Source organism: Nannospalax galili, unplaced genomic scaffold (genome assembly GCF_000622305.1).
Source record: "Nannospalax galili isolate Female #2095 unplaced genomic scaffold, S.galili_v1.0 scaffold529, whole genome shotgun sequence".
NCBI classification, from domain to species: domain Eukaryota; kingdom Metazoa; phylum Chordata; class Mammalia; order Rodentia; family Spalacidae; genus Nannospalax; species Nannospalax galili.
The window spans coordinates 1,858,533-1,882,282 of NW_008360309.1; the positions used below are offsets into that span (position 1 = coordinate 1,858,533).

Genomic DNA, 23,750 nt, shown 5'->3' on the forward strand with positions numbered 1-23,750 from the left:
GCTCCAATGTTTGCTTTACACCTGCAAGATTTGAAGGATGGACAGTCACTCCCATAAGTCAGCTCTAGTCAGGCCTCTGAGGCCCACACCTCCTTGCTGGCACCCATGTCCCCTTGGGACTGTGTGACAGAGTCACCCCCACTGCTTACCTTGGTGGTTTCCAGGCTGAGGGGGGCCAGGAACTGGGGATCCCCATCAGCTCTTCTCTGGAGCTGGGGTCCCTGGTTTAGGGGCACACTGCAGCAAACGCTTGGAAATGACACACTCTGAAAATCAGGTTATGGTCAGGGTATGACTGGAGAACCTTCTAGAAAAGCACACAGTCCTCTTCCAGGACTGCCAACCAGGCACCTAGAATCATGCCATTAAACTCTGGTTCCTTTGGCCTTATGGACAGAAAAGGGACCCTTCCCAACCCCCTATACCAGGACCTCTCCAAACACATACCACAGCCTCCCCCCTCAAGCTAGGGCCCTTCTCCCCACCCTCCAAGGCCTCTCCCCCAGTGGCCTTAAACAAAGCTATATAGCTGAGTGGTTGGCCTTGAACTCCTGATCCTCCCGCCTCCACCTCCTGAGTACTGTGATGACAGGGCCTGTGCCACCACCTGGGCTCCCCTTTGGCTCTGTGTCCACATATCCTGAACACAGAACCCACCATCTTTGCTCAAAATACAAAACAGTCCTCTGGGGCCACTTTTAGTGTTTTGTGTGTGTCAGTTTCTCCCCACCAGCTCTGGCCGTGGGAGCTGGTCTGCACATCCATAGAAGGCCTACTGCATACAGAAACAGTTCTGTCTCCTCAGGGCCATTTGTAGGGGCTGCCATCGTCCCAATTCACAGACCAGCAGTTCTGAGAGTTTGCTACACCAGGGTCAAGAGCCTGCTTGTTTCCTGGAACCGTATTCGGCCTCCCAGTCTCCCAGTTTCTCTCCTGCTCCAGAGCTGCATCTCCTCACACATCTTGCGTAGCTCCCATGGTAGATGGGGATTCAAGGCTCACCATGTGCCCCTGCCCGCGGGGTCAGCAATGCGGGGTACCTGGAGTGGGGAGTGGGGATTTGGATGGGGCAAGAGACAAGAGAAATGGAGACAATACAGCGTTCTGATCAAGTCTCGTTTACTGCAGCACAAGCATGGGGTTAAATAGAGAATGAAAACAAAGGAGCAAAGAGTGAGCAATCGTATCAGCCAGAACACAGGGGCCCAGATGTACCCTAAGGGAGGAATCTGAAAGGAGAACAAGGCCACGGGCCAAGGCCATGAGCCCAGGCCGCGGGCTCTGTCCTGTGCCTCCCAGCTGTGAGCCAAGGTTGCGGGCTCTGTCCTGTGCCTGCGGGAGGATGGTGGGCAGAATGGAAAGTCACCAACTCAGGTCTGTCAGCAGTTTTGAGAAATGGCTGAGCCTCAGGCTCCCAACAACCATGGATATCCCTTGTTAGATTTTTGGAGAACAAAAGGAAAGATAGAGGAGTAGGAGACAAGAAACCAGAGCCAGACCTGGAACAGGCAAGGAATATATCGTCAAAGAAGACACAGTGAGAGGTGGAGGCTGCTGAGGAACCAAGCATCTATAACTAGACAAAGAAACCAGGGATTTTTATAAGAAAGTTGTGAGACACAGCTGCACTTTGTGGGGAGTTTAATTAGTGCCCGGGTTTGGTGTCCTTGGAGTGATTGAGGGTCTTTTTCTTACGATTATTTCCTCAGACTTGGCAGGCATGAGACTCTAGAAGAGACAGGTGGGCTCCACAGTCTCTTTCAGTCCTGGGAGTGACCAACTGATAAGGTGTGAACAAGACGAAACTGCCAAACTACAGCAGGTTGGTCACTTGGGGAACCTTATGCTTTTACAATTTAGAGCCTTTTGGCCACTAATGATTTTACGCCTTTATGGCCTCCTTTAATGAAGCTTATGGCTTTCCTGAGTTTCACACTATCACCCCTGACCACAAACCCTGGCCTCCTGGACAACAGTCCACAACTCAACCTCGCAGCCTCAGTTTCTCCAGCTGAAGAATCAGACCAATAATGACTGGACGGATGGCCACGTTTCACATGAGTCTCAGGCTCACATCCGCCAGGCGCCGCTAACCCGCGACAGAGGGTCAAGGATTCCAGGGACAATCCTAGTTCCCTCCTTCGGGGGAGGACGTTCCCCTGACCTGTACCTTCCTCCACCGCAGCTGAGCAAGGCTAAGGAGAGCCCTTTCCAGGGAAATGAAACTGAAAGGCGTCTGTAGCCCCAGGCGCTTGCAAGCAGCCTTCCCGCTCCTCTGGGGCGGCGGCCTAGGACTCTGTGGGCTTTGCTATTGGCCAGGAAGGGCCCTATGCTAATGAGTGGGCGTGGCCGGCAGGCACGTCGGGCCGCGGGGTTTTGAAGCCCTTTTGAAGCCTGAGCCGCTGGACTTCTCTAACCAATAGGCCCCCGAGTCCCTTTATGCTAATGAGGGGCGTGGGCTGGAGAAGGTTCCAGCACTTTCAGCGCTCAAGAGAAACCTAGATGGCACCTGTTTTCTACCACCGTGCGCCTGTCTCCATGGAGGAGCTGTTGAAGGGGGAACTCCCGAGGGGCCGACTGCCGCTACTGGCAGCGGGGCTGGCCGTGCTGGCCTGCCTGGCTCTGCTCATCCCGCTCATCTTCTTCGCGGTCAAGGCGTCCAGCGAGGCCTGTCAGGATGGGCTCCGGGCAGACAGGGAGTGTCGCAATACTACCCACCTCCTACAAAGCCAGCTCAAGCGGGCCCAGGATGGCCTGCTGCAGGCCGAGAATGAGGCGCACACCTGCAATCAGACTGTGGTAAGCCCTGGAAGCTGGGGGGAGGGCTCCCCACAAAAGTCCTACAGTGACTGGGAGGGGCTGGGGAGGCCTTGAAACTGCCCCTGGACCTCCACACCAAGAAAGGTTTAGGTTTCCTTCACCAGCCATCAAGGACCTTGAAATTCTCTCCAGGGCATAAATGTGGGGGAGACCTTAGAACTCCCAGCAGAAGCAAGATCGGGGGCTCCAATACCCCACCTCCAAGTCCTGGTGTTTCCAGGGTGCTGGAGTTGGGAAGCTTGAAACTACCTTTGTGTACCAGTGTTAGGGCTTCATGGCCAGTTCACCAAGCCCTGAAGGACAGATTATTGAATCTTCTGATGTGTCTCTAACAGACCTTGAACTCTTTACCTGGAGCCGCATATGGGGATGGGAGCTTGAAACTGCCTGTGGTTGTCCAATGTGGGGTGGGAAGTCTCCCTGTGCTGTGTTTGGAAAAGACTCGATGAATCTTGAGCAGTAACCCAGAGCATCTGGAACTTTCTAGTAGAGTTTACATATGAAGTGTTTTTCAAATTTCCATGGTGGGGACCTTAAAACTACCATTTTGGAATCACATTTATTGGTAGGACTGGTTGGATGCAGAGGGGGCTGGAGGGGAACATGAAAGGGGTTTGCTTGGGTAGAATGTCCTCTGATGACATGTTGGAAGGTTTCTAGAGATCAGGACAAGAGCCAATACTGTTTCTGTGGCTTTTCTGGCCTAGGTGACCCTGAAGGCTGCCCTAGAAGAAAAGATGTCTCAGGCCCTGGAGCAGCATGCCCGGATAGAGGAGCTGGAGAGTGAGTGGAGAAGGGCAGGGAGGGCCCAAGGGAAGGCCTGGGTGGTGGGGACCCACTAAGAAGCAGGTAGCATCATGTCTAGGGTTTTCCTTGGGTTCATTTTCTCCACCAATTAAAGAATTAAAAGGCAGGGAAAATCTCAGCCAGAATAGGTAGTCGCAAACTTTATTAAAGAAACTCATGGGTACAGAGAGAAATGCTCTTCATAAGTGGAGACTGAGCCATGACATCCACAGCCCCCAGGAGGGACTGGGCCTTTTAAGTGTTTTGGTGGAATGGGGTGTGTTCCCATCCCCTAATTTTGGTTTGGTCAACTTGAAGAGAGGGCTGATAGGCCCCAGCTCCAAGCTGAGATATGTCCAGGTCTAGCCTTGGTCTTATGTAAACTGGTCTGGACAGTCAGCAGGAAGGGGGACCCTGCCAGCGGGGTAAGGGAGCCCCCCTCCTCCGGGCCCTTGTCTCTGACCGAGAAGACCACAGTGGGCCCTCTTTATTACTTCTATGTGGCCCTGTCTGCTTGTCAGGCTTTGGTCCCTCAGCATGCTTCTGTTGGGGCTGGAGGAGAGACGACAGCCCATGGTGAGATGGGGGGCTGACCACTCCTCCCATTCTGTGTCACCCCAGGAAACATCACGATATTGAATGAGAAACTGAAGAACACCTTGGAGGAACAGGAGAAATTAAGGTCAGAGACCCCTACCACCCCAGACCATACCCTGAACTCCCTCAATTTCCTTCCCCAAGACCTGGGACCCACTTGGCTCAGGTTCCAAAAACCCATAGCATGCTGCCTGGGGAGATGGCTTAGTGGTTAAAGTGCTTGTGACATAAGCATGAGGACCCAGAACCACATAATAGCTGGGCATGGCAGCCTATGTCTGTAGCCTAGCCCTGGGGGACAGAGACAGAAATATTCTGGGGCTCACTGGTCAATCTGGCCAGTCCAAACAATGAGCTTCAGGTTCAGTGAGAGACCCTTCTTAAAAAATAATGTGGTACGTGATTGAGCAAGACGCCCAACATTGACTTCTGAACTCCATACACATGCCCACAGGTGAATTTACTGACACACACAGAGAAGGTCTGAGAGAGAGAACATGTCACTTAGAACCACACAGCCGCAGGACATCAACACCAGCTGCCCTCTGCAGGGACTTTTTGGGGGTGGCTGGGAACCCGTAAATCTTGATCAGGCCAGGCATGGTGGCTGTGCCTTGAGATCCCAGAACTTGGGAGGTTGCGGCAGGTGGAGCATGAATATAGGGTCAACCCGGGCAACTTGGTAAAACCTTACCTCCAAACAAAAAGTAAAAGGAGGCTGGTGTGGTGGTGCACACCTTTAATCCCAACAGAGGCAGAGGTAGTAGGATCTCTGTGAGTTCTAGGCCAGCCTGGTCTCCATAGTGGGCTCCAGGCCAGCTGGGGCCATGGCTCAGGGGTAGAGCCCCTACCTAGAATCCCCCAGTGAGGGGCTGAGGGTATGGTTCAGGGATAGGGTCCCTACCAAGAAACCCCAGTGAGGAGCTGGGGGCGGGGCTCAAGTAGAGTCCCTGCCTTGCTTGCTGAAGACCCTGGATGTCTTCCCAGCAGTGTAAAATATTTAGAAGCAAGCACATCAGCAGGAGTCTGCAGGCCTCTGTCTGAGTTGGCCCCTCTCCCCTCAGGAAAGAGAAGGAAACTTTGAGGAGCGTATTGCTGCAGAACTCTGTCAGCTCCTTGGCGGCCTCCAGTCTCCCAATGCTCCTGGTACCACTGGTCCTGGTCCTCCTGTTCTGAGGACCTGGATGCTGATAGGTGAGGAACATAATACAGGATAACTTGGGGGACCACAAGAGATGGTTACACTGGACAAGGAGAGGGAGGGACCTCAGGGATGAGGTCCTGGGTGGGCAAGTCTTGCGGTAGGCGGGGCTCAGTCTCTCTTTTTATGTCTTTAGCCTGCACTGAAGTGGTTGCACTTGTTCACGGTGGCTGGCGGGACATGACCTAGTGGCTCTGGAGGGACCATGGCAGCTCTGAGGATGAAGAAGCCACTGAGAGGACCGTGGGCTGCGACCCCCAGAGCGGCAGCACCTTATGGGGAGGGTGAGGAGGGGCACCTCGTTTTTGCTGTCACGGTTATTTTTGGGGGGGAGTCACTTACTTCTGGGGTCTTTGAGCTCCAGAAAATAAACTTTTACAAAAAAGAGCTTGCTCTTACGTTCCTAGAGTCACTGTGTCTCCTGCATCCCCGTCACATGTGCTGTCCCTGCAGGCTAAGGTCCCTGTTTCTGACCACACCACCCCCATTCTGCTGGAATCAAGTGGGTCTCTGTAGCCTCGTTCAGAGCTCACAGAAGGTCAAGCCTGATTCCAGTCTCCTCACTCAGGACTGTGGTACTTAGAGGGAAAGTGAGGCTTGAACAGCAATGACTGTTTTTCTTCTGTCTCCTGCAGAAAGTTCTGGGTTGGAATTTAAACCAGGGCCTGCAGTCACACTGAGGTCAAGCCTTCATGAGAGTGGTCCCCCTTTTCATCTCCCAGACGCCTAATGATCCTGCAGTGCCCCCTCTGAGAATCTCTGGGTCTGGTAATCTCTGTACCCCACAATGGAGCTGTGCGTTCCTTACATACCCTTCACCCAAAGTCTGGGCTACTCTCAGCCCCCCAGTCCCTTCCTCCTGTCTTATCGTCTTCCTCCACATCCTCTTGGAACCGCAGGTATTGTCCAAGTAATTTCCTGCCTGTTTCCTGGTGTCATGGCCTGGAGTCCAGTGTCCTTTATTTTTACTATGTCTTCCATCCCACGGTACCCAAGTTCAGACGGTGCTTTCCTGGTGGCCCCTAAATGCCCCCTCACAGGCACCCCCAAACCTCTTTGGGCTTTGTTTGCACCACACAATTGTCCTTGAGTTTATCTCCATGCACAGTCCTTTTAAGAAGTTCTTTCCTACAGTACCAGGCCCTATGGGCATCCACCACCAGCTGCCTGAAGCACTTGCCCTCACTCCCTAGATCTAAGTGAGGCTCAGAGCTGCTAGGTTTTTGTGTGTGTGGTGCTAGGGTTAGAACCCAGGGCTTCGAATATGCTAGGCAGGAACTCTACCTCTGAGCTACACCCTTAGCCCTTCACTGAGGGATTCCAGGCAGGGGCTCTATCCCTGAACCACACCCCCAGTCCCTCACTGGGGGATTCCAGGCAGGGGCTTCTGCCTCTGAGCCATGCCCCTAGCTCCTCCTTAACTGGGAAATTTTAGGCAGGGGCTCTATGCTGAGTCACGCTCCCACCCTTTGCCCCTCACTGATGGCATTTAGGACTGGGTCCTTCTTTGATGGGAACACCTCCTCGTATTGTAGACATTTAGAAGTGTCTCTTGATGCAGAGCACAGATGTGAGCAGCATACTGCCCTGCCCAGGTTTTATGAAGACTTCCTTCTGACCCTGCAGTGTTCCCTGGGGCTGGATTGGCTTCTCAGGAGAACTCCCCTACCTACCTCACCTCCCCCACTCTTGGGTCACTCGATTCCCTTTGTGTGGGGTCTCTGGTAGCTCAGGAGAGCTGGGAGAGGGAGCTGTGCAGTGACTGGTCCTTTTCCATAGCCCCTTTGGCAGAAAACCTGGTCTGGGGAGCCACTGACTGGACTTGCTGGCAAAGACCTCTCCCCTGGCTCTTGTACAGTGAACAACCCAACCCCTCCACACGTGACCTTGTGGTCTCGTGGCCTCTGTTCCCTTTTAACAGCTGTCATTTTCCACCACAGCCTGGGCCACTGGAAAATCCCCACTCATGGCTTCACCCCAATCCACCCTGCTTGGTGATGGGGGAGGACCCATCTGCCCTGTGGTGTATGTGACTCTGAACTCTATCCACACTTGGAGACTGGGACACACTTTCCACCTACCGTGCTTTCCCTCTGTGTTTTGTCCTTTTTCCCTGAGACTTAACTCCAAAGTTGTGCCCAACCTAGTGGTGGAGGGTTGGTGGTCCACAGTACTGTATGACCCTGTGGCATGCCTCTCTGGTCTCTTTTTCCTTCCCTCCCTTCCTTTCTCTGTCCCTTCTTTCCTTTCTCTTTCTCTCTCATCTTTCTTTTTTTGTTATATTTAATTAATTAATTTATTTATTTATTTATTTATTTATTTATTTTGGTCTTTTTGAGACAGGTCTCCCTGTAGCCCCAGCTGGCCTGGAATTCACTAAGTAGACCAGGCTGGCCTTGAACTCACAGAAATCACCTGTCTCTGCCTCCCGAGTGCTGGGACTACAGGTATGCACCACCACACCTGGCTAGCTTCTGGTTTTTTTATGAGGGGCACACAATCAGTCACTCTCAGCCCACAATTATTGGACACCTGCTATGTGCTGGGCCCAGGTGATCACAGGGTGGGGAACCAAACAAAACACATGACTTTGCTTTTTAGGGGCTCACTCAGTGTGATGGAAGGAAGCCAAGAGAGGAGACACAGTAAAATCAAAGTGTGACCGTGGTTTCGATGGCTAGTGATGGGGAGAGGTGGCGGTGAGGGGTGACACTCTAGGGTCCAGAAAGCTAGAAGACTGCGCTCAAGCAGTGTGGATGGAAAAGACTATGCAAACGTCCTGGGGTCGAGATGCATTTGGGGAAAGATGGAAAGGAGGAGGAGGAACAGGAGGACAGTAAGAAGGGAAGGAGGGGGGAAGAGGACAGAGGAGGAAGAGGAAGTGGGGAGTTGAGATGGGAAGTCAGCAGGTTTTAAACAACTCTAGGGTCAAGAGAGATGGCTCAGCAGGAAAAGGTACTTGTCTCAAAGCCTGACCACTTTAGTTGTGAATCCCGGGTACCCACAGGTATGAACTGACTCCTGCAAGTTGTCCTCTGACCCACCGGTCGCTCTGTGGCACACTCTCTCCCCTCTGCACATACAAAGTAAATGAAATATAACAAAAAAATTTTGAAGAGTCCTAGATCCCACTCAGGTCATAAGGCCGCTGACTCCCGTCAAGCCAGGAGCCACTGAATCCCCGTTTGTTTCTAACAGGGGAAACTGAGGCTCTGGAGCCATCCGGGGAAGGACCCCCCCGGTCATTTCTTGGGGTCTGAAGAACTGTCTGCTCCCTAGAGGGAGGGGTGCAGCCCACAACCGGACACCCACCCCGGGCGGGGCGGAGCGTGTCCCCACAGCCCCAGGGTGACAATTAGGCGGGTGTCCCGTCTGGGTCAGAACTGAGGCATGGCCGAGCTGGGCCCCGAGCCCGGGCGCGCGTGGCGGCTGCTGGCCCTGTGCGGGGCCGCAGTGTTCCTGGCCGCTGCTGCAGCCGGCGGGGCGCTGGTGGCCTGGAACCTGGCGGCCTCCACCGCGCGGGGACCCCACTGCCCCGACCCCGTGGTCAACGCAACGGTGCGGCCCCCTGGCCGGGTGCCGGATGTCGAAGAACTGCGGCGGCGGCTGGCCGAGGCTGTCCAGCGCGCAGAGACCCTGGCTGGGAGGCTGGAGAGCGCAGAGGGAGGAAGGCGGGAGCTGGAGGCGGCGCTCAAGGCCTGCGAGGGCCACCAGGTAGGGGCTGGTGCACCTGATAACTCAGGGTACTCGGTCGAGGGAGGATGCCTGCCCATCGCTAGGGCCTCAGCGTCCCCCAACTCTGCACCCCAGTTCCTCCCATCTTCTGTAATGCCGGCTCCCCTTGGAGTCTGACTTCTGATCCACAAGGACCCTGCTATTCTATACAAGGGAAGACCCAGGGCCCTGGAGTCCAGGTGCAGAGACCCTGTGCTGACTCTCTGGGTTCCCTCACGCAGCCCCCTTCCAGTTTCCAGCAGTTTATTTTGAGAGAGGGACACTTAACATCACCTGTAATTAGGAGACTAAAGTTAGCCTAGACTAAAGTTGGCCTCCTGGGGGTGGTACCATCCAGACCTCCCTTTTCCTGCCCCCCACCCCCCAGTCTTTCTTAACTCTCTGGAGCACAGAACTTCACAAAAAGAAATCCTCAAAGCCCAGGGTGTGATATCATCACCTGTTACCCCACACTACAGAAGTGTGAAGGCAGGAGGATCAAGAGGATCATCCTCTGTTTTACCTGGCTGGGAAAAAAATCAAAACAACCCAAACCTTAACATTTACATTTATTAGATGACAGCTGTGTACCTCAATGAACCTCATCCAGCAGAGGTTGTACATCTTTCCTTGTATGAATGAATGCTGTTCTATGAATGGAGCCAGGAGAGCCACAGATGATGGTGGAGCCATGCCCCCAGGCCTCCACTAGGGGATTCTAGGCAGGGTCTCCACCTTTGAGCCACACCCAGACCTCCTTTTACTTTCAATTTTGAGATGGTCTGGCTGTTAGATTTAGGAGATCAGAAAAAAGGAAGGCGTTTGAAGTTTAGAAATAAGAGTCAGAGCCAGACTTACGACGGGCAAGGAATGTGTGCCTTTTATTCAGGGAACTCAGCAAAGGCTGATAAGCTCTTCCTTGGGGAATGAGTATCTACCTGGAAAGGAGGAGCAGTTTGGACTTATATAGGAACTGTGCTGGATAGCTTTAGTGTCAACTTCACACACCTGGGTTGAGGGAGCCTCAATTGGGGAATTTCCTCTATTGGACTGGCCTGTGGCCATGTGCATGGGGCATCTTCTTGATGAGTGATGTGGGAGGGCCCAGCCCACTGTGGGTGGTGCCACCCCTGGGCAGGTGGGCCTATGGTGCATAAGAAAGCAGGCTGAGCAGGGGCCAGGAGAGCAAGCCAGTAAACAACATTCCTCCATGGCCTGTGCTCCAGTTCCTGCTTCCAGGTTCCTGCCTTGAATTCCTACCTTGGGCTCCCTGATGAACTGTGACCGGGATATGTTAAGACAAATAAACACTTTCCTCCCCAAGTTGGTAGTGGTCAGAGTGTTTTGTCACAGCAACGAGGAAACAAACTAGGACAGGAACTCTGCTGCATACAGCTGTGAGAGTTAACTCTGTGTCTGGGTCTGGTGTCCTTGAGAGTCTCTTCTCCCAAGAATTTTTTTTCGGCAGGCAAGTTATCTACAGTACTAAAGGAGACAGGTGGGCTCCAAAAACAGTCTCAGTCCAGGGAATGATCAGTTGATAAGGCTCAAGCAAGGTCAGGTTGCCAATTTAAGGCCAATTAGCTACTTTAAGGGATTTATGGCTTTCCCTAATGAGGCTTGTGGCTCTTCTGCAATTCACACTTTCTATCACTGGCTAAGGCCCTGCTGTCCTTGCACTCAGTTTGTAGCTGTGCTGGGCTGGAACATCTGATCCTCCTACCTCCATCTCCCAAGTGCTGGTTTGACTGACATATCACACCATGTTCAACTGGCATCTGAATTTTAAAAATCAAAATAGCTGGCAGGGTAAGGAAGGATTATGGGTTACAAATCAAGACTCCATCTCAAAATTAATGGGCATTGGGGGTGGGGCACTCAGAGGTCCTGGGCTCTGATCCTGGTGTGGGGAAGATACAGAACAGTCCTGCCAGCCCTGTATCCCTATGAGAAAGGCCTGCAGCTGACATTGGAAGCAGTGCCTGGGTTTGTGTCCCGATTCTGCCCAGCTCTCTATAAGATGCTGGAGGAAGTCAAGTGTCCTGTGCAGAGGGGCCAACAAGTGCCCAGAAAACTGGACACTGTCATCAAGTCAGCCTGGGCTGCCAGGGAATCCTAGGTGGTTTGTGGGATCCTCAGCCACAGAGCCAGCTGTTTCTATTTTTATGATGGGGTTCAGTGGGCTTGGGCAGATCATTTCTTCCTCCACCCTCATTCTTTCCCTTCTGTCTGCAGAGCCAGCTTCAGACCCAACTGAAGACCCTGAAGATGGAGATGGACCAGGCCAAAGCCCAAGGCACACATATGGTGCTGGAGAATGGGGCACTGACAGGTGCATAGCAGAGTAGGATGTGCTCCAGAGGTCTACAGACACTCAAATAACTCACACTAGTGCACGGGGCCTGTAAAGGCAGTGAGAATGATCTGGGAAATGTACTAAAGGAAGTCACGCAGAAATGACAGAGGCCACAGAACAGCTCTGAAGAGAGAGGTCAGACTGAGGACGCAGACAGGCCAGGCTCAGTGGGTGCGGTCTGTTAGGTTCAGGAGGGCAAGCAGAAAAAGGAAGGAGTCTAAAGTTAAGAAATAAGAACCAGAGCCAGACCTGCAACAGGCAAGGAATATGTCCTCTTTAATACCGGAGAACACAGCAAAGGGCCGGTGCTGTCCACGGAAACAGACGTCAGCAAGCATAAGCGGAGCTATCTGGATTTGGACAGGAACTGCTGAACGCAGCTGTAGGAATTTGCTTGGTGTCAGGCGTCAGTGTCCTGGGGTACTTGAGGGTCTCTTCCTGAGGCTATCTTCTCAGCATGAGCAGGCACGGTGTCTTTTGGCACAGTAGATTGACTCTGCAAACAATCTCTGCAGTAACCAGTTGGTAAGGCCAGGCTGCCCCAGCAGGTTATGGCGCAGCAGGAGTAAAGTCACCCCTGTAGCCAGTCTCAGTCAGCCAGGGAAGTGATCAGCTGGTAAAGCCTGATCAAAGGCCAAGCCACTAATTTGGGCCATTTGGCTACCTTGAGGAATTTATGTGAGGAAGCTTATGACTCTCCTGCAATTTACACATTCTATCACAGCCCAGCAGTCAGGAGGCTAAGGCAGGGGGATTCAGGTCAGCCTGAGCATTAGGTGAGACCCTGTCTCCAGAAAGATGATGATGATGGTGATGGTGATGGTGATGATCATAGAAAGGCACGCACATACTAATTTAAACAACTCCAAGCATGCGCGGGGTGTGTGTGTGTGGGGAACACTAACCACCACCCTCTGCCTCCTGTAGAAGCCCTGGCACGCTGGGAGAAAGTGGCCACTGAGTCTGCGCGGCAGCTGGAGGAGGCACAGCAGCGAGCGAGAGCAGCAGAGGCAGAACACGAAACCTGCACTGCCCGGGAGGTGAAGCTGCGAGAGCTCATGTAAGGGGCGGGCCCCGCAAGGCAGACAGACGGGGCGGATGGCCAATGGCTGTGCAGAGCGTGTATCTTTAGCTAATCTGCATTGGAGGCGTGGCCGGAGTCGGACAGGGTCTCTGAAGCTATGAGGGGAGGGCGTGGCCAAGTAGGCAGAGGAAGGATGTAGTTGGTGACCCGGATGGGCTGTCTGAGGATTAGCGTGACACCTAGGGAACGGATGAGAGACTTCAGTGAGGACCAGGAAGAGGAACACAAGGCTACCAGGGAAAAAAAGTATGCAAGAACGGGTCAGGGTTTAGGGGAGGATCTTGTAAGCAAGGGACCGGACTCCGTGGGCAGGACGAATGGTGGAGGATGGCAGGAACTGGGGAACCTCGCAGGATGGGGAGCCTGGAGGTGGCAGTCCCAGGACATAGGTTTGGCTGGGGGTGACAGGTGCTCACGGCCCCCTCCTTCCTGCAGTTACAGCCTGGAAGCCGAGCTGGGCCCCCTGCGGCGTGGGTCACACCCCCGACGCCGTTCAGGGTCCAGGTCCAAGCCCAGCATCCGCTCCCGCCAGAGGGCTGGAGCCACTAAGGGCTGCCAGAGGCCACCTCGTGACCCCCAGTAGGGTGGACAGAGCGTGGATGAGAGGTGCAGCCCACAGTAACCTCGAGCAGCTTTCCACCACGAGATGACCTGGATGTCGGGCACAGAGCAAGAAGATCCGGCTTTCGCCAGGCACAGACTGTGTTAGTGCTGGGGAAACTGAGGCACGATTGGTCATGCAATGAAATAAGGCTGAGCTGAGACATCCCCTGCACCGTGTGGTGGCTTTCACCCCGACGAGAGAGCAAGGCCACAGAAGGTTCATCCAGTAAAATGCTACAGAACCCCAGATGTAGAGTCTACAGAGAACCAAGCACACCGGAAACGGATCGAACAAACCAGAGTCTATAAATTATTTTTATTTTTTATCATTTTTTTGGTCTTTTTGAGACAGGGTCTCCCTGTAGCCCCAGCTGGACTGGAACTCACTATGTAGACCAGGCTGGCCTTGAACTCACAGAGATCTGCCTGCCTCTGCCTCCCAAGTGCTGCACCACCGTGCCTGGGTATTTGTGTGTTCATGTATGTTTAACACACTTTCTCTGAGATATGGTCTTCCTTTGTTGCTCAGGCTGCACTGAGTGCTCCCTGCTCCCCCATCCTCCTGCCTCTGCTGCCTGAGTGCTGGCTTTACGGTGGGAGCCATCATGCTTGGCTTCTATTTTTTCTTTTGAAACCATTTACTAGTAGCCGGGCGTGGTGGCGTACGCCTTTAATCCCAGCACAGGTTTGGTTCCTAGCACCCACATGGCAGCTAACAATGGTTTGTAACTCCAGTTCCAAGGGATTCAATGGCCTCGTCTGGCCTCTGTGGGCATTGCATGCATGTAGTACACATACATGCAGGCAAAACACTTATATACATAAAAATAAATAAGTAAAAATAAATACAGCCTTTAAGGGCTGGAGAGACAGCTCCTTGGTTAAGAACATTTGATGTTCTCCCAGAGGACCTGAGTTCATTTCCAGCACCCATGTCAGGTAGCTCACAACCACCTGTAAATCCACTTCCAGGGGATCCCATGTCTTCTGGTCTTGGAGGGCACCTGCACACATGGTACACGTAAATTCATGCAGACATGCATACATACACATAAATAATAAAAATAAAATTAGAGCCGGGCGTGGTGGCGCACGCCTTTAATCCCAGCACTCAGGAGACAGAGGCAGGCAGATCTCTGTGAGTTCAAGGCCAGCCTGGTCTACATAGTGAGTTCCAGGCCAGCTGGGGCTACAGGGAGACCCTGTCTCAAAAAGACTAAAAAAAAAAAAAAAATTAGAGAATACTGCCTCTGTGGTACAGCCATTCGGGAGGGAACTTTTCTAGACTCCGGGTGTGTCTTCCACAACCAGATCTACACGTGTCCAAAATGACAGCCTGCCATCCATTCAGCTGCAGGCCTGAGCCCCAGGGAAAGGGCAAGTGGAGGGTGGGTGGCGCTGCCCATCCTTCCAGAGCTTCAGAAGTGGGAGGGGCGGGAGAATCAGAGGTTCAAGGTTATCCTTAACTACAGAGGGAGTTGGAGGCCAGCTTGGGCTACATGAGACCCAGTCTTGATTAAAAAAAAAAAAACTGGAACAGAAAGAAAGATCTATTTAGCAGGAAAATGGGAAAAAAAAATCTACGCCTCAGTATAAAACTAAGGACTGTTGCTTAGTTTAGAAAGATGCTGTGGTAAGCAGTGGGAGAGACTGGGTGAGTGCTAGTCAAAGACGAATCTGTAAATATAAAATCTCTAAAATAAGTTTGCTTTTTGTTTTGCTCTTATTTTCTGTTTGTTTTTACATTTTTGAGACAGGGTCTCAAAACTGTTTAAACCGTTTAAAGGCTGAAGCAGATCTCCCAAACACATTAATGTGTAAAAAGCAGGAGAGTAACCACTTGTCTGGGACAGGAAGGATTTTCATCCCTGTGAAGGAGACTTGGTCAGCCACAGCCTTGGGTGGGAGTTGGGGGCTGGTGGCTGATAGGAGTATGCGCTAACAGTTCTCTGTACATTGTTATAGCTTACACTTCTAAAATCATACACATATTCTGCCTTTCAGAATTAAAATTTTAAAATTGTCTTAAAATTGCCGCCTTAGTGGGCCAGGCGTGGAGGCACATGCCTTTAATCCCAGCACCCAGGAGGCAGAGGCAGGTGGCTGTCTGTGAGCTCTAGGCCAGCCTGGTCTACATAGTGAGTTCCAGGACAGCTGGGGCCACAGGGAGACCCTGTCTCAAAAAAAAAAAAAAAGTGTGTACTGCTTTTGCAGAGGACCCAGGTTCACTTCCCAGCACCCACATAGCAGCTAACAACTGACTATGACTCCAGTTCCAGGGGATCCCACACCCTCTTCTGGCCTCCTCAGGCACCGTACACGTGTCACACACAGATAAATACAAATAAAATAAATCTTTTAGGTATAGTCTGGGGAGAATGGAGCCGGAGTTCAGTTGTAGAAAACGCTTTCCGTACGGGTAAAGCTCAAGCCCCAATACCTAAAAAAGAGACGAGAAAAGAAAACGCGACATAAAACGAAGTTAATGCGAGACACCTGACTGCTGTTCCACTTATCGCCACGAGGTGGCGCTACAACCCCGAAATGCAGCCGCTAAGGGCCCAGAGTTCCAGAAATGGTTAAGGGTGAGTCAGAGACCCTAAAACCTGCCCTAAGCGAACAGAAAAACTCCTTTTAAGATGGGCGGTGGCGGCAAACGCCCTCCAAGCACTGGGGCAAGTTCAAGGTCGACCTTGGCTACATAGGGAGTTTGAGACCAGGTTGGGCAATCTGAGACCCTATCAAAAAAAAGGAAAAGCCAAGTGTGGCACACGCCATTAAGGGCAGCACTTGGGAGGAGGCTGAGAGGCAGATCTCTGTGAGTTCGAGGACAGCCTGGTCTACATTAGTGAGTTCCAGGCCAGCTGGGACTACAGGGAGACCCTGTCTCAATAAGTAAGTAAATAAATAAATAATAATAATAAACAGTCTTGGGAAGCCATGGGTGGGGTGGCAGTGAAGGGTGAGGCGCACAGGGGTCTGGCATCAGAGACAGTTGCAGACTTTGAACCCCAGGTTACAGGGATTCAGGGTGACTTGGAACAAAGGTGCCTTGAGGCTCTGCAGCAGTGCGTAGAATCTTACATAGGACCTGCCTCCCGTCCCGCAGGCCAGTGTCAACCCCCTGCCTCTGTTGGTTATTGAGGGTTTTTTGTTGTTCTTTTTTGTTTCTCTCTTTTTTTTTTTTTTTTTTTTTTTTTTTTTTTTAAAACTCCCTGTAGCCCCAGCTGCCCTGGCACTCACTATGTAGACCAGGCTGGCAGGCTGGCCTTGAACTCACAGAGATCCGCCTGCCTCAGCCTCCCAAGTGCTGGGACTACAGGTGTGCGCCACCACGCCTGGCCCCTTGTTTTTTGTTTCTTAATTTTTAAATTTATTTTTATTTTATGTCTCTGAGTGTTATGCCTGCATGTATATATGTAAGCGCACCTGTGTTGTTCAGTGCCCAAGGAATGACAGAAGAGAACATTGGGGCCCCTGGAACTGGAGTTTCCTACAGTTGTTAGCTGCCATGTGGGTGCTGGGTATCAAACCCGGGTCCTCTGCAAGAGCAACCAGTGCTCTTAATCACTGAGCCATCTCTCCAGCCCCTATTGGTTGTTTTGTTGTTGTTGTTGTTGTTGTTGTTGTTGTTGTTTTCAGGGTCTTTCTGTGGTCTAGAACTTGCTATGCAAAAACCAGGCTGGCCTTGTTCTCACAGAGATCTGCCTGCCTGTCCTTCTCAAGAGCTGGGGCTAAAGGGATGTGCCACCTTGCCCTGCCCTCTGTTTGTTTTGAAATCTGGCCTCGTGTAGGCCAGGGAATTCAGACTTGCTGTACAGCTGAGGATGACCTGAACTCCCAATCTTCCTGCCTCCATGTTCTCGAAAGAGCTGGACTGACACACATGTACCACCACACCTGTTTTTCTTCAGTGTTTGGGATGGAACCCAGGAATTCCTGCACGCTCTCTAGCAACGGAGCTACAAGCACTCTGCCAATCAAACTATAGCCCTAGAACTCAGTTTTGTTTCTTTGTGGTGATGAGGGTGGAACCCATGGCAAAGCTTAGGGTACAGCATGCACAGCTGAGTAACACCCTGTTCTTTCTAAGTCTCTTTTTTATTTTTATTCTTTTATATTTTATTATTTTTATTTTGTTATTTTGTCTTTTTTTTTTTCTTTCTTTCTTTTTCGGAGCCAAGGACTGAACCCAGGGCCTTATGCTTGCTAGGGAAGTGCTCTACCACTGAGCTAAATCCCCAACCCCAATTTTATTTATTATTTTTATTTTATGTGTATGGGTGAATAGCCTGCATGTGTGTAAGTGCACCCATGTCATGTGATGCTGTGGAGGTCAGAAGAAGGATCAGATCCCCTGGAACTATTCTTAACCAATGAACCATCTCACCAGCTCCTATTTTTTACGTTTTGGTTGTTAGCCTTAGCCTTTAACGGCTGCGCTATCCCTCCAGCCCACAGCTCCTATTTTTTTAAAAAATATTTTGTTATTTTATTTTCTGTGTATGAGTGTATCACCTGCATGTATGTGAGTGCACCCGTGTCGTGCAATGCCGTGGAGGTCAGGAGAGGGCTTCGGATTCCCCTGGAGCTGGGGTTAAGGACAGTTCTTAGCTGCCATGTGGGTGCTGGGAATTGAACCCGGGTCCTCTGCAAGAGCAGTCAGTGCTCTTAACTGCTGAGCCATCTCTCCAGCCCTCCAGCTCCTATTTTTATAAATATAAAAATATTTATATATTTGTGTGTGTGCACGCATGCTATGGCACATTGTGGAGGTCAGAAGACAGCTTGTGGGTTCTGCAATGTAGGTTCAGGGATTGGAAAGCAAGCAGCAGCATCTGCTGAGTCATCTTACCAGCTCCCTGTCTCTCATCTGTGTGGTTACCCTGAGACCCTTTCCTATGGCTGCAGGGGGTGGGGGAAGCAATAGGAACCCCAGAGTGGTGATGGTGGGGGTCCCCTGGGAGCCTCAAAGCCCCCTCTCTGGGTCCCAGGTAAGGAAGCGAGTGACCGCTCTTCAGCCAGGAGCAGAGCCCCACAGAGCACAAAGTGCCCCCTCATCTCCATCTCAAACCGAATTTCACTTCATTTTTTCCCACGAGCAAAAATAAAAAAACATATTCTAATAAAAGTTTGAGGAAGTGGGGAGTATCTGAAGTTTGGTTAAACCATTGCCTATACCAGCTATGGTGGGCATGCCTTTAATCTTAGCACTCGGGAGGCAGAGGTAGGCAGATTGTTATGGACCCCGGGACTAGTGAGGAAAGACCACCAGACTCAATTCAGATGGAGATAAAAGATTTTATTCAAGCTAGCTTGGACTACAGTCTCTGTATAAGGATTAGAGTGCTGCCGTGGGGAGGGAGAGGGAAAGGGACCTTTTAAAGCTAAAAACCACACAAAGGAGTGTTGACAACGTGATCCCCGAATAACAGGGTGGAGGGTGATCTCAGTCTACATGTCAAGGTGCCTAAAATAGCAAAACAAGCAAGTTACAGAAGCCAGAATTGGCAGTTAGTCATATCATAATAATTTTGTTTTCTATATGTCTAGAGAGCAGTGACTGTGGCAGTGTTCTCCTGGGAGGTAAGGGGGAAAGGGGTCAGGGTTTCTCAAAACAATCCTTGAGCTAGAAATACACCGTGGCTAAGCTTCTAAGATGGCTACGTTATCCAAAATGGGGTCAGTTTGGTCAGTGCAAGATCTTTGTGAGGCCAACGTGGTCTCCCCAGAGAGTTCCAGGCCAGTCAGGATTGTATGGAGACCCTCTCTAAAAACAAAATACAGCACAGCAACACAAATAAAATCAAAACCCTTTTATAACCCTTCCTGTGAGTGCACACCTTTCAAAACCTGAGGCAAGGGGATTGCTGTGAGTCCAAGGCCAGCCTGCGCTATCTAGCAACACCCTATCTCAGAACAATAATAAAAAAAAAAACAAAAAACCCACCCTTTCTGGACTGTGGTGTGATTTTCTAACCTCTGTCTGGGAGACACTCCGGCTGTCCTGTCCAGCAAGTGACAGGCCAACTTCCTCCGCGGTTTTCCACCTAAACAAACAACTCAGGATGAATCGATTGTTTTCCACTTAGAGAAAGAGGGGGTGGGGATGGTCACGAAGGATCCTGCGTAATCCTCCAAGGGCCAAGGATGCATCCCTGGGTGAAGTTTCCTGTGAACATGATGAATTGTTTTCAGGAAAATCACTGGGTGTCCACCAGCACTAGATCTCACCCTGTGTACACCGCCTTGTCAACCCCTCCTTCCCTGCTTTTTCCTCCTCCCTGCCTCCTCCTTCCCTCTCTCCTCCTCCCCTTCCTCCTCCCAGAAGGCCAACCCCACAGGCCCTCAGGCAGGATGGTGCGAGAACTTCTATTTTTAGAGATTCTTAGACATCACTGGCAGGAATGGCCGTCCTGGTGACAGGCATGGAATGTAGAAAGTGCTAGGGTGGAGGTAGAATTCATTTGCACATCTCTTTTTTATTCATTAAAACAAAAACCAGCTATAACACAGCTGTACCAGGAGGTACTGTACTGGAAACCTAAATGGACAGGCAAAAGAAGGCACAGATTTGGGGGATGTTGGGTGACACTGAGGCAAAGCAGAGGGGAACCAGCTGTACAGAACTGGCTCCTCTCCTCAGCACTGAATATAAAAAAGCAGGGCCAATAAGGGAGCTCAGCAGGTAAAAGAGCTTGCCATAAAAAAGACTGATGACCTGATTTTGATCCTTGAGATCTACAAGGTGGAGGGAGAGAACCAACTCCTTCAAAATGTCCTTTAACTTTCACACACATACACCCTGGCATGCATGCCTATACACGCATGTACTCTCATGCACAGACACACAATAGATAAGTAAATAAATAAGTAAATAAATAATAAATAAATGTAACCAAGGATGCCTTTGTGTGTGTGTGTGTGTGTGTGTGTGTGTGTGTGTGTGTGTGTGTTTGAGACAGGGTCTCCCTGTAGTCCCAGCTGGCCTGGAACTTGCTAGGTAGACCAGGCTGGCCTTGAACTCACAGAGAGCCATTTGCCTCTGCCTCCTGAGTACTGGGATTAAAGGCGTGTGCCAGTTTTTTAAATATTTAATTAATTATTAATTATTATTATTATTATTATTATTATTTTGTCTTTTTGAGACAGGGTCTCCTTATGGCCCCAGTTGTCCTCACTATGTAGACCAGGCTGACCTTGATCTCACAGCGATCTGCCTGCCTCTGCCTTCGGAGTTCTGGGATTAAAGGCATGTGCCACCACGCCAGGTTAGAAATAGAATGCTTGATTTGAACATTGCTGTTGGAGTTGCATTTTTAAAAGTCATTGAATTTCACCCCAGTTCTTGGGAGACGAAATAGTATCAAGAGTTCCAGGGCAGTCACATCAGTAGTTTCTAACCAAAATCACTTATGCTACAGGGAATTAAGACACTTTTCCCACCTCCTAGCTTCGACTTGAGCTGCCAACTTCCCAGTCACCCCACACACCACCCATGGCTCAATGCTCTTTTCTCTTCAGCCCAGGAAAAAAAAAAGAGGAAAATCTGTTATCTTTTCTGTTAAAAAAAAAGCACCTGAGCCAGTGTGATAGCCCACACCTTTCATCCCAGTACTCAGGAGGCAGAGACAGGCAGGTCTTTGAGATGGAGGCCAGCCTGCTCTACACAGCATGTTCCAGGCCAACAAAAACAAAACAAGAATCTAAGGAGGCTGGAGACATGGCTCAGGGATTAAGAGCACTGGCTACTCTTGCAGAGGACCTGGGTTCAGTTCCCAGCCCCCACATGGTGGCTAACAGCCATCTGCAGCTCTAGTTCCAGAGGATCCCACACCCTCTTCTGGCCTCCACAGGTGTTGCACACAGGGGTGCACTTATAGACACATAGATACAACTTAGCACAAGCCTATTTCTCTAATACTCTGGAAACTGAGGCAGGAGGATTGATTTTCAGGGCAATCTGGGCTACATGAAATGCTACCTCCAAAATCAAAACAAAAAAATTTAACTGTGAGAATGGATTGCCAAGAGGAAACAAAACATCACTTTGGCCTTGCCACAGGAGCCTAAGGAGTACATCTAAACTCTGCTCTGACCTTAAGACTGACCAACAGATAATGTGTGACCACAAAGTCTGGGGCAGCTTTTGATTCTATGAGAATTTAGCCTCACCTTTCTTTTCCCTATAACTAACTTTATTCTTTTTAATTTTTATTTTGTGTGAGTGTTTTGCCTGTGTGTATGTAAGTGAACCACCTGCATGCAATGACCACAGAAGTCAGAAGAGGGCATCAGATCCCCTGGAACTGGAGTTAAGGACAGTTAGCTGCCATGTGGGTGCTACGAACTGAACCGGGTCCTCTGCGAGAGCAGCCAGTGCTCTTAACTGCTGAGCCATCTCTCCAGCCCCCTCTACTGACTATATTGGTACATGCATATATGCCACACCTTTGAAATATCATAAAGGACAGCCAACATCTCTCAGGGCTGGCCTCCTGGAGGCCCTGACAGGCCCCTGCCTCAGTTCCTTTGAAGGACTGTGGTCATCCATTTTCTATCCATTACTGCTCTTTCCTCTGGGTTCAGGGCACCATCAGCTGGGAGCTATGCTCTTTCCCCGTGTCCAGTCCCTCAGCCCAGCATTAGACCAGGCATCATGCGTGTAAGTGGTGGTTTACTCTCTCCTACCTACAGAAGTCCCACCATTTATTATAGTTGTGTATGTGTGAGGTACTGTGTGTGTGTGTGTGTGTGTGTGTGTGTGTGTGTGTATGTGAAGGCCTTCAAAGCTAGTTCTGTCAGGGGGCTAGTGAGATGGTTCAGCAGGTAAAGGTGCTTGCCACAAAAGCCTGACAACCGGGGTTCAATCCCCAGAACCCACATAAAGGTGGAAGGGGAGAACCGACTCCAAAGTTATCTTCTGACCTCCATACACATACTGCATCCTGTGTGCAGACACCCATCACACACACACACACACACACACACACACACACACACAAATAATAAAATTGAAAAAGAAGCTATCTATATTGTGATGGGGCTTTGGCTCAGTTGGCGGAGTGCTGTTCTAGCAAGCACCAGGCCCTGTGCCCCATCCCCGTGTCTTAAAAAGAACTGTGGTTGTACATGTCTGTCATCCCAGCATTTGGGAGCTAGAGATGGGAGGATCAGGAGTTTAAGGTCATCCTTAGTTACCTAGAAAGTTTAAAGCCTGGACTACGTGAAACTGTCTTAAAGGGGGAAAGAAAGCTGCCTACTTGATCTCCTGGAACAGAACAAAACCAGAGCTGCAGGAGAAGAGTTATTTGTCCGAGATCACACAGATGCTGACTGGCATGGCACAACTCAATTCAGAGCTGAAATCTCACCGAGTTCACTCTGCCAGTGGTGCCCCTCCAGGAGGATGCTCCCTCCTGCCCTGCGCCAGGGGGATGGGGGGTCTGGCCAACCTGGAGCCACAGCTGGTTGGGCCCCAGCTGCAGCCCCCAACCTCCCCTCCCCCACTCCACTGCTGGTCAGGAAGGGTCAAGAATCAGGAATCACCGGGTGGCTGTGAAGGCCAAAGGTCGCACAGGGTTTCCTGCCCACCCCTGGGAACTTCCTCCTTCCCAACCCCACACCCCACAGCCACTTTGCCCAGCGCCACCCCCATCACCTCCATCACCCTGGCTCCTCCCTGCTGGACCCCAAAGAAGGGAGACAGCTGTCACCCACTTAGCTCATTGTCCTTTCCTCCAGCCTGCCCTGCACCCACAGGGTTGCCTGAGCCACTCTGTCTTGACACTGGGAGAGGCTTGGGGCAGCTCTGGGGACATGGGGCATTGGACAGGGAAGAGAAAGCAGGGAATGAATTCCAGAAAATTCCCCCAGTGCTCCTGACGGGGAGCAAGGTGACCCTGACAATTTCTGCCCCCCTTGTCTCCTGAGGAATGTCACACTGTCACCCAAAACATGCCCTCGGGCCTCTGAGCATCAGAGGCAGGAAGTGCGGTCCACTTGCCACTGCCACTCTCTGTAGCCCCAAAATCATAGTGGGAACCCCAACAACAACAGATTCTCTTAGACACAGGGCTCTTAGTCCGCAGCCACAGGGCAACCAGGGACTTGAGGACAGCCTTGTCTCACAGAGGGGAAACTGAGTCACAGACCAGAGCAGCCCTTGCCACAACTCACAAGAGGCCAGGGTGGTCACTCCCCACTCCAAGATCCTGTGGTTACCACAGACCTTCTTTTTTCTTTTTTTTTCTTCTATAGTGCTGGGGAAATTCTAGACAGGGGTTCTACCTCTGAGCCACACCTCCAGCCCCTCACTGGGGGATTCTAGGCAGGGGCTCTACCCCTGAGACACACCCCCAGCCCCTCACTGGGGGATTCTAGACCACTTTAGAGGCCTCTACCTCTAAAGCTACACTCTTACCCCTGAGTCACTCTGTAATCCCAGTGTACTGTCTGTGTTGGGTGGAATCTTTTAGGAAGCTGGTGCCATTCCCTCCCCCTTTGTTCTTTGTGAGGTCCTTATATGCACTAATTGAGCACCTAATAGTTGCCCATCCTGGAAGGTTTGCCTGAAGCGGGGCGGGGTG

General features: G+C 51.1%; 2 protein-coding genes across 3 annotated transcripts; both read left to right on the forward strand.

Annotated features, from left to right (window-relative positions):
• Positions 1-2,380: 2,380 nt before the first annotated feature.
• Bst2 (bone marrow stromal cell antigen 2) lies at positions 2,381-5,623 on the forward strand. The gene is made up of 5 exons (XM_008824604.3): positions 2,381-2,799; positions 3,528-3,603; positions 4,228-4,288; positions 5,268-5,397; positions 5,541-5,623. Exons 1-4 carry the CDS (start codon positions 2,503-2,505, stop codon positions 5,377-5,379), a joined length of 546 nt encoding a protein of 181 aa, XP_008822826.1. The 5' UTR covers positions 2,381-2,502; the 3' UTR covers positions 5,380-5,397; positions 5,541-5,623.
• A 5,738-nt stretch (positions 5,624-11,361) lies between these two features.
• Ccdc194 (coiled-coil domain containing 194) lies at positions 11,362-13,487 on the forward strand. 2 transcript variants are annotated; one of them, XM_029559363.1, is made up of 3 exons: positions 11,362-11,450; positions 12,402-12,534; positions 12,994-13,487. In XM_029559363.1, the coding sequence occupies exons 1-3, from the start codon at positions 11,387-11,389 to the stop codon at positions 13,139-13,141; spliced, it is 345 nt and encodes a 114-aa protein (XP_029415223.1). In that variant the 5' UTR covers positions 11,362-11,386; the 3' UTR covers positions 13,142-13,487. The 2 variants fall into 2 exon arrangements, 1 of the variants encoding a protein (XP_029415223.1); XR_003848011.1 differs by lacking the exons at positions 11,362-11,450; positions 12,402-12,534 and adding an exon at positions 12,687-12,804.
• Positions 13,488-23,750: the final 10,263 nt, after the last annotated feature.